At 40.0% G+C, this 16,086-nt stretch overlaps 1 protein-coding gene across 1 annotated transcript in view; it reads right to left on the bottom strand.

The window, feature by feature from the left end:
- KPNA4 (karyopherin subunit alpha 4) overlaps positions 1-15,339 on the bottom strand; it is a 53,117-nt gene extending 37,778 nt beyond the window's left edge. Inside the window, exon 1 of the mRNA XM_079704991.1 lies at positions 15,167-15,339. Coding sequence (XP_079561117.1) covers positions 15,167-15,235 — 69 coding nt within the window. The 5' untranslated portion in view covers positions 15,236-15,339. The remainder of the gene's footprint in view (positions 1-15,166) is intronic.
- Between the last annotated feature and the right edge of the window lie 747 nt (positions 15,340-16,086).

Below are 16,086 nucleotides of genomic sequence, written 5' to 3'. Positions count from 1 at the left end.
TTTATTAAAAAATGTAAAATTTGCCATCATAATAATTCTTAAGTGAAGAGTTCAGTAAAGTACATTCGCATTTTTGTGCACCCGATGCCCATGCATATACCACATTTTATTTGTCCATTCACCCACTGAAGGACACTTGGTTTGCTTCCACCTTTTGACTACTGCAGATAATGCTGCTATGACTATTAAGGGTACAAATACCTCTTTCAAGTCCTTTTCAATTCTTTTGGGTATATTCCGAACCCAGGAGTGGAGTTGCTGGGTCATATGGTAATTCTATTTTTAATTTTTTGAGGAATCACCATACCATTTTCCATAGTGGCTGAACCATTTTGCATTCTCACCAACAGTGTACCATGGTACCAATTTCTCCACTTCTTCATCAATGCTTGTTATTTTCTGGGGTTGTTTTTTTTTTTTTTTTGGATTTTGTTTTTTTCAGTAGTCATTCTAATGGGTATAAGGTGGTATCCCATTGTGGTTTTGATCTGCACTTCCTCAATAACTAGTAATGTTGAACACCTTTTCATATGCTTTTTGGCCACTTGTATATCTTCTTTGGAGATATGTTTATTCAAATCCTTTGCCCATTTTAAAATAGAGGGGTTTTTTTTGTTATTGAGTTGTAGGAATTCTTTATATATTCTGGATGTTAACCACATATTAGATGTGCAAGTATTTTCTCCCATTCCGCCAGTTGCCTTTTCACAATGTTGACTGGGTCCTTTTATGTACAGAAATCTTAACGTTTGATGTAGTCCAATTTACCTATTTTCTCTTTTGTCACCTATGCTTTTGGTGTCATATCCAAGAAATCACTGCTAGTTTCATGTCATGAAGCCTTTGTCCTACGTTTTCTTCTAAGAGTTTTATTGTTTTGTCTTATATTTAGGCTCGATACATTTTGAGTTAATTTTTGCATATGGTATTAGGTTAGGGTCCAACTTCATTCTTTGGCTTGTGGATATCAAATATTCCCAGCACCATTTGTTGAAAAGACTGTCCTTTTACCACTGAATGGTCTTGGCACCCTCACCAAAAATCATTTGCCCATACATGCTAGGGTTTATTTCTGGGCTCCTCATTCTATTCCATTGGTCTATATGTCTGACTTTATGCAAATATCACAGTTTTCATTACTGTAGCTTTGTACTAAGTTTTAAAATCAGGAAGTATGAGACCTCCAACTTTATCTTCTTTTTCAAGATTCCTTTTGGCTATTTGGGGCCCGTTGAGATTCCACATGAATTTTAAGATGGATTTTTCTATTTCTACAAATAATACCACTGAGATTTTGATAGAGACTGCATTAAATCTGTAGGTCACTTTAGGTAGTACAGACATTTAACAATAATAAGTCTTTCTATCCATGAACACAATATGTCTTTCCATTTATTTGTGTCCCCTTTAATTTCTTTCAGCAACATTTTACAGTTTTCAGTGTAAAAGTTTTTCTTCTCATTGGTTAGTTTTATTCCTAAGTATTATATTCCTTTTGATGCTGCTGTAAATGGGTGTGCCTCTCAATTTCCTTTTCAGGTTGTTCCTTGTTAGTGTTGGTTAATTTTATATCCCACAAGACTGCATCCCAATGGTTCTCACCCAGGATGATTTTGCCACTCAAGGGACATTTGGTAATTTCTAGAGACAATTTTGGTTTTTACAACTTGGGGGGAAGGGGACAGACATGCTACTGGAATCAAATGGGCAGAGGCAAGGGATGCTACTAAACATCCTACAACGCACAGGGAAGTTTCCCACAACAAAGAATTATCTGGCCCAAGATGTCAATAGTGCCAAACTTAAGAAACTTTGCTATATTCTACTATGAGTTATTCTCATTAGAACCCAAATTAAGTCCAAATATATTTCAAAATGTACACAAGAAAAAGGAAACATTCCAAAAGATTAACAGCAGTAAGATTATGGAGGATTATTTTATTTTTCCATTTTTATAAAAAATTTCTACAATTACCATGCCATTACCATTTCAAAAGAAAAAAATTAACTTGGGACTTTCCTGGTGGTCCAGTGGGTAAGACTCTGAGCTCTCAATACAGGGGGGCCAGATTTGATCTCTGGTCCGGGAACTAGATTCTACATGCATGCCGCAACTAAGAAGCCCACATGCTGCAACGAAGATCCCACGTGCCGCAACAAAGACCCAGCGCAGCCAAAATAAATAAATAAATAAACAAACATTTTTAAAGAGAGAGAAAAATTAACTTGATTTGAAAAATTTGATTTAGTCACTAATTCTAATCAGAGTACATGACTTTTTTTTTTTCTTTTTTAAAGTTGCATTTGATTTCCACAAGTATTTACTTAAGTGCCACTTATCTGCCAGGTTCTGTGACGAGAATTAAGAATAGAGTGGTATACAAAATAGACAAGGTTCATACTCTCAGGGAGCTTATAGTCTGATGGGAGAATTTAACATTGAGTAAATACACTAACAAATTATGATACGTATTCTTAAGGAAAACAACAAGGGGATTTAACTTTCAACTAGCCTGTTCAGGGATGGCCTCTAAGTAAATGATATTGAAGATTCAAAAGATGAGAAATAACCAGGCAGGTGAAGGAAAGGGGATGAAGATAAAGGGAGTGGGAAGGGCATTCTGACAGAGCAGCATGTGTGAAAGGCCTGGAGAAGGCTATTAATGTGTTAGAGTTAGAGGAATTAAAAGAAGATGAATGAGAGCATAGTAAAAGGAGATAATAAGAGAGAGAGAGGTAGGAGAAGGAGACAGGGACCAGATTTGGCAAGGCCTTAAAGGTCTCAGTAAGGAGTTTGAAAGCTAAATGTGGTGGGATGCAACTGAAGCAGAGGAGGAGCATTGATATGATTTACTTATTTTTTAAAAGAACCACGCTGGTTATTTTATGAATTAGAGCAGAGCAATAGCAGAAATAAAGCAACCACTGTAGAGATGAGGTAATAATGATTTGCCCCAGATTTTAACAGTGAGTACAAAACAAACAGAAAAGTAAGAATGGAGTGACATTGACTAAATAACATCATACTTACAACCTTATCATAGAGAAACTTCTCTTTCCAGGGATGTTGTTGCAAAGCCAGCAAAGGATGTTACTTATGTGACACCCCCCTTCCCCACACCACAGTTGACTGGTGGAGGAGGTGAAGGGGAAAAGCCAATCCATAAGCAGGCCAGCAGTAAAAACAATCTGCCTCAGTTTGGGCAGAGCTTATCAGCATAAGCAGATTCTCTCAGTAATTCAACAAGAAAATTATATAAAGACTAAGAGAGTCAGTACCCAGGAAAAATAAAATTTAGTAGCTGAATTAGTGGCTGGCAGAGCAGTAGAGCAAAGATCCATGAATTCCTACCAAGATACTCCTACCTGAAATATCTGGGATAATGTGAGAACTGGTTCCTTAATGTTCCTAACACCCCACCCTTATTTGACATAGTCTGAGTAAGGGTGTTCCTTGCATTCTCTCTCTCTTTTTTTTTTTTGGCCGCGTAGTGGGCTTGTGGGATCTTAATTCCCCGACCAGGGACTGAACCCAGGCCCCTCCGCAGTGAAAGCGCTGAGTCCTAACCACTGGGCGGCCAGGGAAGTCCCTATTCCTTGCATTTTTAAAAGCTTAATCAAAGAAAGTATCCACTAAAGTGGGATTTTAATTTTACAGAAATTGAGGCTAAAAAAATTATTATAAAGCTTTCCTGATGGCATATAGCTCATGAGATGCAATCCTAGGTCTTCTCATTCTAAAAATCAACCTTTTCCACAAATCTTAAGGGAAGAGTTATTGGATGCCAAACATTTAGGATATCCTTTCCTTTCACATTTAAGGTATGTTATTTATTATAAATTTGAGTTTAGGAAAGAAAGATAAGGGATCTACTACAACACTAGCTCACAGTGGTTAAATATCACCACAGGGTCAGTTTAGAGCAGGGATCTGAGAAATCTTGACCTTCTAGAATGTAAAACCATGAGAATAGGAATTTAGCCTGTGTTATTCATTGCTCTAGCCTCACTGCTTACAACAGAACCTCAGACACAGAAACTGAGTAGTTACTTGCTGAACAAATGAATTCAATACAAGGAAGGGTAGATAAAAAGTGAGTGAAAAAGAGCTACCAAGAGTTCACCTGTGACCCTTAGGTAGTAGAAAGTTGCCACAAGCCCTACTTATTTCTCTTAATTAAGCTACAACTTTAGTGAGATATAATTCACATACAATTCACTCATTTAAAGTGTAAAATTCTGTCGTTTTTAGTATATTCACAAAGTTGCACATCAATCACCACCATCCAATTCCAGATCATATTCTTTACCACAAAAAGCCCTATACCTATTAGCAGCCAGTCCCCATGTGCCCCTTGTCCCAAGGCCTTGGCAACCACTAATCAACTTTGTCTCTTTGGATTTGCCTATCCTGGACATTTCGTATAAATGGAATTACAGAATATGTGAACTTTTGTGACTGGCTTCTTAGCATTTTTTCAAGGTTCATCCATGTAGTAGCATGTAGCAGTACTTCATTCCTTTTTATGGTAGAATAATATTCCACTGTATGCGTATCCAGGTTTTGTTTATCAATTCATCAGTTGATGGACATTTGGGTTGTTTCCATGTTTTGCCTATTTTAGACAATGCTACTATGAACATTCATGTACAAGTTTTTGTGCAGACACTTGTTTTCAATTCTTTTGGGTTTTATACCTAGGAGTGGAACTGCTGGGTCACATGTTAACCCTTTAACTTTTTAAGGAACTGCCAAACTGCATTCCAAAGTGGCTGCACCATTTTACATTCTCATCAGCCATGTATGAGGGTTCCACTTTCTCAACATCCTCATCAACACTTGTTATTGTCTATCTTTTTGCTTACAGCTATGCTAGTAGGTGTCAAGTGGTATCTCATTATGGTTTTCAGCTTAACGACTAATGCTGTTGGATCATACATTTTATTTGTTTATTGGTCCTAAATAAGCTTTGTCATAATTTAAAGATAATACCATTTTAAAGCTGGAGAACAAAAGGGAATTGGGAAAACTTATTCAAGGCATTAAGAGAAAAAAGTGTGAAAACTCTGATATAAGACGTTTGAGAAAACAGTTGATCAACAATGAACTCAATTCTGTAGCTATACCTGTGAACACCTCTACATAATAGTCAAAGGCAAAATAAGAAACCATTCTACATCTGTATTGGATGGTAGTGCTTTATAATTTTGTCTTCAATAGGCTTTTTCTTCCGTTCTTCTTACTCTAACAGACCCCTCACTCTTTTGTGAAACCTGTGGTTTAAGTGGAGGTGCCAACACCCTCCCCCAACAAAAGCACCCCACCACACACACACATGGCCTATGGCACATGACTTTGTGCTGGCCAACCACAGAACCACATTCCTCTGCCCACAGTGATTAATTCAGGCGTAAGTATGCAATCAAATCTTGATCAATCAGAGTCCTCCCTAGACTTTCATTAGAACTCTTATAATGTGAGCTATGTCTTTGAACTTACTGGGTTATGAGAGCCAGATTCCCCCACTTTGCTTTAACTAATTTTAGCTGGGTTTCTGTTCCCCAAAACAAAACTGTATAATATTAAAAAATCAGCTCTTTCAGCCTAAAGCTATCAGACCTAACTTTTAATATCAACATTATGGAAAAAGAGTTTATGGTATTTAAAGCCACTATTCTAAACAAAGACAGAAAATATTGGGTTTCATAATTACTAAAGAACCAAGAGTAATGTAACAATTATTCAAAAATCTTAAGACTTTATTTTGCTTTTTTCTTTTCTGGACCTGCAACAGCTGAAAGTGGCTAAAGAGGAACAGGGGAATAGGCAGGATGGGTGGCAAAAAGGTTAGGATCATTTAATACAACCAGGTAGAGACTAACTGTAGGGCCTTCAGGATACAACTACTGTAACTAAATTCACATAACACTTACTTTAAGGAACCATACATGCTGTAAAAACTGAAACAAGTATTAAGAGTAGATACTGGGCAACTAAAGCTTTCATTTAAAGAACTAGAAACTGAGACAGAACATAATTTGCTTTCTAATATTAAAAATATGTTTATCACCAAATTATGAAATACCACATTATCTTAGGATTCTGACTTTTGTTAATACAAATTTAAAGAAATTTCAGGTTTGCCAAAATACACCATTATTGAAAATGTAATTTACATTAAGTTGAAGGTAAATTAAATTTAGGGTAAAAGTGATAGCTAATCAAATTTTGTCCTAACAGTAAATAAACAGTAACAGAAAACAGTTTAGCATTGTAAATAATCAAGCTAATCTTGTAGTACCAGTAAATGTCTATGGCCTTAAACCATTTTTCATTACGTGTACCAAATAGTGTGAATCAGAGCTATTTTGTGGTTAAATTTACAGTCTTATGGGACAACACTTACAAAATCTTCATAAAGTATTTACTAACCTACTTACAACACAGGATTAGAAAAAGGAAGTCAGAAACTAGTAATTCTGTGACAATTTGGTTAAGCATGCAGGAGAAAGTAGGCTTTCACTTGAGTGCTAATGAAGGGAAAAAGAAGCCTTCTCCAATTCATGTGATGTGATTTGAATTATGGTGCACAGTGGTACAAAAGGAACTGCAAACAAAATGTTAATCTGACAGGGAACACAGGGGGTTATTTGGATGTAATGTATGATGAAGCAAGATGGTAGAAATAAAAACAGCCACCATTCACTCTACCTGCACTACATGCCATGCACTATTAAGCATTTAAGTAGTTTAAAGAGATTAAGTTAACTTCCATAACTATTAAACAAAGGAACTAGGGTTCAAATCCAGGTATGACTCCATAGTCCATGTTATTTAACTGTGATACTATAAAGCCCTTCAAGAGTCTTTTAATTAAAAGTGACAATCACCTATAACAGAAGCAACAATAATAACACAGACAGTGATTCTTAAAGTGTGGTCAGTGGGCCCCTGTGGGGACACTGAGACTTCTTCAGAGGGTCCACAAGGTCAAAACTGTTTTCTTAAATTACTACTACTAATTTTTTATTATGTTAACATTTGCACTGTACTGCACTGCAATAGATAAAGCCGCTGGTGCTTTAGCATGAATTAAGGCAATGTCACCAAGCTGTAATAATAGTCATTGTGTTTCAGTTAAAAAAAAAAAAAAGCCTGTTCACTGAAGAATGTCCTTGATGAGGGGCTTCCCTGATGGCGCAGTGGTTAAGAATCCTCCTGCCAATGCAGGGGACACAGGTTCAAGCCCTGGTCCGGGAAGATCCCACATCCCGTGAAGCAACTAAGCCCGTGCGCCACAGCTACTGAGCCTGTGCTCTAGAGCCCGCGTGCCACAACTACTAAGCCCGCGTGCCACAACTACTGAAGCTCGTGCACCTAGAGCCCGTGCTCCACAACAAGAGAAGTCACTGCAATGAGAATCCCACGCACCGCAATGAAGAGTAGCTGCCGCTCACCGCAACTAGAGAAAGCCCGTGCACAGCAACAAAGACCCAACGCAGCCAAAAATAAATAAATAAAATAAATTTTTAAAAAAGAGAAAAAAATGTTAAAAAAAAGAATAATGTCCTTGATGAAACAGTAAAAAAATTACTTTTATTAAAAACTGGCCTTTTCTTTCTAAAATTTTGTGATAAAATGGGGATTACACATAAACCATTTCTACAGCATACCCCCTTCTGCAGCAGAATGACTGTTTCAGGAAAAAGTATTTGTGGGACTGTTTTGAGTTGCTAATTGAACTAGCCACTTTTTTCATGGAACATCACTTTTACTTGAAAGAACAACTGAGAGACAAATTATGGCTATTCAGAAAGTGTCTGGCAGATGTTTTCATAAAAATGAGCAAAGTGAACTTACGGCTTCAAGGAAAACAACTTAAAGTATTTCTTGCTAATGACAAAATTTGAGCTTTCAAGTGAAGATAAGAATTTTGGAAAACTTGTATCTACCACTGTGAGCTTGACAGATTACCAATATTTAAGATTTTTCTGATGAGCTACGTGGCGATACTAATAATTGTGAATTTTTATTGTAAAATAAAATGTGTCAGCATTCGGAAGATCTACACAACTCAGTGAACTAATATTTTCCAAATGACCAATACATGATGTTACAAAATCAGGCATGTCCAAGTGCAAGACAGACCAATGGATTTTAATGTAACAAAGTAAGAAAAGTTTACTAATACGGCTTCTGATTCCACATTGCAACTAACTTTTAAGAAAGTGTTATTTCTGGAGTTTTGGCATATATGGTATGATATGGTATATCAAAGAATAATTTCCTTAATTATCTGTAAAGGCTATTAAACGTTCCTCCCTTTTCCAACTGCCTACTGTATGAAGTTGGATGTTCTTCATATACTTCAACCAAAAGAACATACCAAAAGATTGAATTCAGAAATAGACATGAGGGGGCTCCCCTGGTGGCACAGTGGTTAAGAATCCGCCTGCCAATGCAGGGGACACGGGTTCGAGCCCTGGTCCAGGAAGATCCCACATGCCGCAGAGCAACAAAGCCCGTGCGCCACAACTACTGAAGCCCGTGTGCCACAACTACTGAAGCCTCCGCGCCTGGAGCCTGTGCGCCGCAACAGGAGAAGCCACCGCAATGAGAAGCCCTCGCACTGCAACGAAGAGTAGCCCCCACTCGCGGGAACTAGAGAAAGCCCGTGCACAGCAACAGAAGACCCAACGCAGCCAAAAAATAAATAAATAAATGAAATAAATCTAAAAAAAAAAAAAGTTATGGGAATTCAGCTATCTTTACTTGAGCCAAACATTAAAGAGACTCAAAAAAATGTTAAACATGGCCATTCTTCTCACCAAATTTTTTGGGTTTTAAAAAATAAGTTATCTTCGGTTAGAAATTTATGTTAATATAAAACAGCTTTGGGACCTCCCTGGTAACGCAGTGGTTAAGAATCACCTGCCAACGCAGGCGACACGAGTTCGAGCCCTGATCCGGGAAGATCCCACATGCCGTGGTACAATTAAGCCCGTGCACCACAACTACTGAGTATGCACTCTAGAGCTCACGAGCCACAGCTACTGAGCCCGTGTGCCACAACTACTGAAGCCTGTGTGCCTAGAGTCCATGCTCCGCAATGAGAAGCCACCACAATGAGAAGCCCGCGCACTGCAACAAAGAGTAGCCCCTACTCGCCACATGTGCACAGCAACGAAGACCCAAAGCAGCCAAAAATAAATAAATAAATTTATTTTTTAAAAAACAGCTTTATTAGTGTTACTTTTGAGTTAATATTTTTAAAAATTCTTTTAGTTTCTAAAATGGTAAAAACATATTAATAGAAACTCCCAAATAAAGCTTTTTTTTTTAATTTTTAAAAACACATTTATTTATTTATTTTGGCTGCATTGTGTCTTCGTTGCTGCACGTGGGCTTTCTCTAGTTGCAGCCAGCAGGGGCTACTCTTCGTTGTGGTGCATGGGCTTCTCATTGCGGTGACTTCTCTTGTTGCAGAGCACGGGCTCTAGGCACGCGGGCTTCAGTAGTTGTGGCAGGCAGGCTCAGTAGTTGTGGCTCGCAGGCTCTAGAGCACAGGCTCAGTAGCTGTGGCGCAAGGGCTTTGTTGCTCCACGGCATGTGGGATCTTCCCGGACCAGGGCCCAAACCCGTGTCCCCTGCATTGGCAGGTGGACTCTTAACCACTGTGCCACCAGGGAAGACCCCCAAATAAAGCTTTTTGAGGATCCTTATTCTTAACCGCATAAATGGGTCTTGAGCCCCAAAGCTCTGAAAATTTCTGAACTAAGACCATAACAAGCACATATATATTGTCCTTATTTAGTAGGTGCCAATATAAAGATTGTTTTCATTTTATCTATGGAAGAAAGAAGTCTCCCTCATGCCTGTCTTATTAAACTTAAATGGAAAGCACAGTAAGTAAACAGATTGTGTTCTCTAGTTTAAAGTCCACAAATAAAACACAATTTCCAAAAAGATCTCTGGTTTAAAAAAAAAAGGAAACAATACTTACTGAATGCCTATTATATACCCCATGTACTATGCTAGGTGCTTTCACATATAGCCTTTTAATCAACTTTGAGATCTGTATTAAGGCTGAGAGAAGTTAAAGGGAGGTAATATAGTACAGTACAAATAGTATTGACTTCACTTTGACATTCCTGAGTTAAGACCATTCCCTTGAATGTTATGCTATTATATCACTTAACTCTAGAATTTTTTTCTTTACATAATAATACTTCCTACTTACATGACTGAGAGAAATGAGAATACAATTAAAAGCATATACAGTAGACGCTCAAGAAGTTAGTTCCCTTTAATCAGACTTCTGCTCTGTTCCAAAACTAAACCAGTGAGTATCACAATCATTGTTCAAGGTTAGATTTGACAAGCTCTCATTTCACCATTATAGGCCTCAAGTAGATGAATGCTGCTCCAGTAAACATTTAAAACCACTATCAGATATAAGAGATCAATGTTTAAAAATTACCTATACATTTTTCCTAAAGTTGTTTCATTCTTTTAAAGCTAAATCACTCCTACAACTCTTCCCAATCTTGTTATATTCACATTTGACATACTAGTCTCTATGAAAAATGACATCTTGATATCTCTAAGAAAATTATCAATGAAGCAATTCTGAAATTGGTTGCCTTATAAACTAGGAAAGATGAAAGGAAGCACAAAAACAATTATTTAATTCCCAACTATATTTCTATCAGATATTTCATATTGTCACATGCTTGGACTATTATATGAAAAATTAGACAGTGGTTATTTTAAGTATAGTAAATATGTTCCAAGATTTGTGATGAGAGAGGTCAGTCTCTAAAAGTTAACAAGACTTAATAGCTTAACAATGCCTTTCACTCTGTACAGTTTAACAAATCACCAAGGCCATTTCTAAACAATAAAACAGCTGATCAATTTATTAAACTCTTGCCAACCAAGCAACTATTTTTTCCTGAAGTTCAAGCTGACTTCATATCTGATGCTGTGTGGACGATGACAAGTTTCCAATTATGTAGCATTTTAGTATTCTTTTATTTTTAGGATAAGTATTTTTCTTAAAGTAGTGTTTTTATAAGATCTAATTATTTTCTAACATAACTTATGCTCTATTCAATCCTGGATAACCTCAGAACGTCTATAAAAATTATGCAGGTTTATTAGAAAGTCTATAAGAGAATTCCCCCTCTACTTTTAAAACATAAGCGAGATGAGATTAATTTGCTTTATTCTGACACATTTTTATTTTGAAATTTGGTCACTACCCATTTCCTGTGTTGCACTGTGCATACCCTCGCTATGGTTACTATCTGAAGCTAATAATGATGATCCTCTACCACACTGCACAAAAGAAACCACACCCTGAATGTCATCTGACAGTTCCTACAAGTTATTTTAAATGGATACTGACATATAACTTCTTTAATGCTTTTATCTTTCAAGAAGTTAGCATGACCATATTTTGGAGGAGCCAGAATGGTAGAATGTAACACAGGAATAACTATCAGACTGAAGGCTATGGAATCAGTTTCAATTCCAACACTTAGAAATTCTGACTTTACAAGGGTCACTAATTCCCTGTGCCCAAACTGCCCTTCAGTGAGCAATTACATCTCTCTACATTAAAAATGTTCCCATTAATTTTAAGTTCAACATAACATATATGCACACAGAGAAAAAACAAAGAGCCAACTGCAAATAAGGGAGTTAGAGAATAGGTTCCACTGAATCCTATTAAATCTCCTTCCTCCCCCTGAGAAAAGCTGAAGGTGATAAATGCTCAGAGAATTGCCAGGCATCTTCCTAACATTAACCTATTAATCTTCACAACACTCATGAAGCAGATGTCAAGGACCTCTAGTTTTACAGATGAAAGAACCCTAAGACTAACTGATTCTCCCAAAGTCACACACAGTTAGAGATTAGATTAAACTAAACTCTTAAGACTCTGTACTCATCATAATTTGGAATCAAACAATGTTAGATCAAACCAAAAAATGTTATAATTATCTCATGCTATCCTCTATATCCGTGCTGTCCAATAAGGTAGCCACTAGCCATATGCAGCTATTAAGAACCTGAAATGTAGCTAGCCCAAATTGAGATCCGCTGTAAGTGTAAAAGACAGACCAGATTTTGAAGACTAGTATGAGAAGAAGAACATGAAACACCTCATTAAATTTTTTTACACTGATTACATGTTGAAATGGTATTTTGGATATACCAGCTTAAATAAAATTCATTGGACAGCACTGGTCCATACTTCTTTTCAAAGACCTTCCAATGAAACATGTCACTGTAAGATCAACCAAAAAGCAGTATTTTCTTAGAATTTGTTGTAGCACAATACAGAAACCATATTTTGAGGGAGGAGGAAGTGGGCATAATTAGTATTTTGAGGGACACAGGCATATATGTAATGAATAAATACACAAAATAGGCCTTCTAGTGTTCTCTAAGGATAACAAAAGATGTTTCTATCTCATTGCAGGCATATGTGACAGAATAAATCACAAGCGAGGAGAGAATATGACTTTCCCTTAAAGTCATATTCCATTTCCTTATGTGGAAATGTGAAAATATTCATATTCCTAATGCACACGCAGGGTTATCAAAGTCACAAGGATGTCCACAAGGCACAATGAACTTCTCAAAAAAATTTTACCTAATGTGTATTTATAATTATTTTTTTAAAAGTCACATATCATAATATTGTTCTAATATAGAATCAACACAATCTTATTTTGACAAAAATAATAAGAGATACACAGTAAGGGGAAACATCAATTCAAAAAATAAGCATCACCTGAAAATAGTTTGGCAACTCCACATAAAGTTACCATATGTGTTTTGTGACCACCTAGAGGCGTGGGATAGGGAGGGTGGGAGGGAGACGAAAGAGGGAGGGGAAATGGGAACATATGTATACGTATAGCTGATTCACTTTGTTATACAGCAGAAACTAACACAACATTGTAAAGCAATTATACTCCAATAAAAATGTTTAATAAATAAATAAATAAATAAAGTTACCATATGACCCACTAATTCCACACCTAGGTGTATAAGCAAAGAGAATTGAAAACACAGGTCTACACAAAAATGTGTAGATGAATGTTCAGAGCAGCATTATGCGTAATAGTTAAAAAGTGGAAACAGTGCAAAAGTCTATCAAATGATGAATGAATAAACAAAATGTAGTATATCCACACACTGGAATATTCAGCTATAAAAAGGAATGAAGCACTAATACATTCTGGTTACAGAGTGTATGAACCTTGAAAACATTATGCTACCTAAAAGAAGCAAGTCACAAAAGACCCCATATTGTATAACTCCATTTATATGAAATATCCAGAACAGGCATATCTAAAAAGACAGAGTGACTGCTAGTGAGTTTGGGTTTCTTTTGGGGGTGATGAAAATGTCCTAAGACTGACTGTGCTGATGGCTGCACAACTATGTGAAAACACCAAAAGCCACTTCAAATGGGTGAACTGTATGGTATTTGAATTACATCTCAGTGAAGACGTTAAAAAAAAAAAAAAAATTGCAGCCAGAAATGTAGAGGGGAAAAGGATCAGAAGGATTGTCAAGGATTTAACTGCTATTTCTCTGGATGTTTGTAACTTTGTGGTATTTATGTTTTTAGGTTTTGTAATTTGTGATTTTCCCCCTCATTTTAAATATTAATACTGGTCAAAAAAATTTTAATCACATCATTACACAACTAGGTAAACTTAATAAAAATCGTAAGTTCTACATTTAAATGGCAATTTCTATAGCATATGAATTATCTCAATAAAGATGCTGAAATTTCACTTTAACTAGGAAATAGTCCCTCAAACTAGGAAACCCACTAAGACAGCACTAACTGCCTTGGAAAGTAAATGGCTCTGTGGAAAGTCCAAAAGACAGTTACTTTCTCAGTCAAGCAAATGCTCAAAGTTCAGAAACAGATGATGGGAATTTGAAGATCTCAGTATAAAAAAGTACAAAGAAACAACATAAAAAATACTACTTGACCACTTTCTCTTAAAAGCTAACCTCCTGATTCAGATGCAGAATGGAAAACAAAAACAAACAAAAACCCCTATTTACCTAGACGCCTAAATCTGAAGGGAAGAAGTCTTCTATTAAAAATCTGTGATGTGGGTGTGTGCTTAACCCACACACCTTATGTAGCCTAAGAACCTCAGGAGCAGCTGTTAACTTAAGATAATGAAGGTTGCTTTTCACCCTTTTCAAATAATAAAATGTGATGGTGCCACTCCACGGCCCACCCCATTCCCCGCTACCACCACCACCGGCAGGTGGAGGGAAAGGATACTGCAGACTAGAGGATGACAGCTTTGTATAACCCTCTGGACTCTATGTAAGAATGCAGCTGGTGGTCTCTCAGGAGGGGGTAAAGAGATTTGTGAACAAGCTGAAACAAGGGGTATCCTTTGCCTGGAAGAGGGCACACAGTGAGCCACATCTTGAATCAGCTATATCCATAGTAAAACACAGGCCGCTGGAAGGCACTGTTAGCATCTCCAGGATGGCCTCTCACGCCGGGGGTGTTTTTTTTTCAACGGAGAAGTTGACTCCTGTAGTTTGGATACTGGGGGGAGGCAGGGGTAAAGCGGGAGTCGGGAAGACCAGAGAAAATGCCTTTAAGTGGAGACGACTCAGGCCTCGCTGAGGAAGTTCCGAGACCCACTCGGTCGCCACACGCTAGTCCCCCCCTCCACCTCACACCGCCCTCCTGCCCGCGGCGCCCGACGTCGGTGCGGGAGCGAGAGCCGGAATCTCCGCCGCTACCGGGATGGGGGCTGCGCGGCCCGACCCGGGCAGCGCGGCACACGCACGCCTCCTCCGCACTCGCCGCGCCCGGCCTCCCCGCCGCGCGGCCCAGCCCCTCGCACCCCAGCCGGGCCGGCTCCTCGGGGCAGGCCTAGGCCGCGCCGGCGGTACCCCGGCACCTCGCTCCCCGGCGGAGGCGGACCAGGCCCGACACAAACTTCCCGGCGCGTTAGCACAGGCGTCACGGACGGGCCGGCCCCCAGCGCCATTCCCCCGCGGCCCGGCGGCGGCTCCCGCCCCTACTCCCCACACTCCGAGTCCCGGCGTAGATCGACCCGAGGCCCACGGCCCCCACCCCTCCGGCGCCCCCGAGTTTACCTCCAAGTCGCGTCCTTTGTTCTTGAAATTCTTGAGCCGTTGGTTGTCCAGTTTCTCGTTGTCCGCCATGGCCGGGCCGGTGACTCCTTCCCCCGCCCGGGCCCCGCGGGATCCGCCCCAACCACCACGCCGCACCGACACTCCCAGGAACCGGGCCGCCGCCTGAGGTGCTGTGCCCGCCGCGGCGTCGCTTCCTTCCTCCTCTCACCTGCCTCCGCCGCGGTCTTCTCCTCCTCTCCCCGCCCGTTCCCCCCCCACCCCCCGCCCTAACCCCAGCGCGACCGCAGCTCCGGCTAAGACAACTGTGGGGCCGGGCGGCGGTAACGGCGGCGGAATGCGCTGCCGGCTGAGAGGGGGAGGAAGCCTCGATCTGAGGGCCCCGGCGCCGCGGCCACGCCCATCGCCGCCAGCCCAGCTCGCCGATTGGCCAAACAGACTCCGGTGCGTTCAACCAATCAGAAAGAACGATGGAGAGCGGGGGCGGAAGAGCGAACGGAAAGGGAAAGCGGGCGACGCTGGGAGAAAGGGGCCGGGGCCTGGCCCCGGAGAGGAGGGGCGCGGCGGGGGCAGAGCCCGGAGGGACCACGTGCCCCCGGAGCAACGGGGAGGAAGCGAAAGAGAATTAAGAGGCGGGAAGGGGAAGGGGAAGGAGACGCCAGGAAACGAGTTGGTTTGCTCATGTACGGCCCACCCCAGACGTCTGGGGTCCGGGGTCGAAGCCCACTTAAAGTACGTTCTTTTCTTCTTCGGTGAGCCTTCTCTTCCAGAGCATTCTTTGCGAGCTCCGCTGGCTTTACAGGAAGTGGGATCTGAGCCTCTGCTCCATCCCGGGTCGGGACAACCCCCTCCTCTTAACCGAGCTCCTTACCCTGGCAGGGGTCTCTACTGTCTGGGGGCCCGGCTTCGGGGCCTGGACTGGA

Source organism: Hyperoodon ampullatus, assembly GCF_949752795.1.
Source record: "Hyperoodon ampullatus genome assembly, chromosome: 5".
Taxonomy (NCBI): Eukaryota; Metazoa; Chordata; class Mammalia; order Artiodactyla; family Ziphiidae; genus Hyperoodon; species Hyperoodon ampullatus.
Note: the sequence above shows the minus strand (reverse complement) of the source record. Positions and strands in the feature narration are given on the sequence as shown.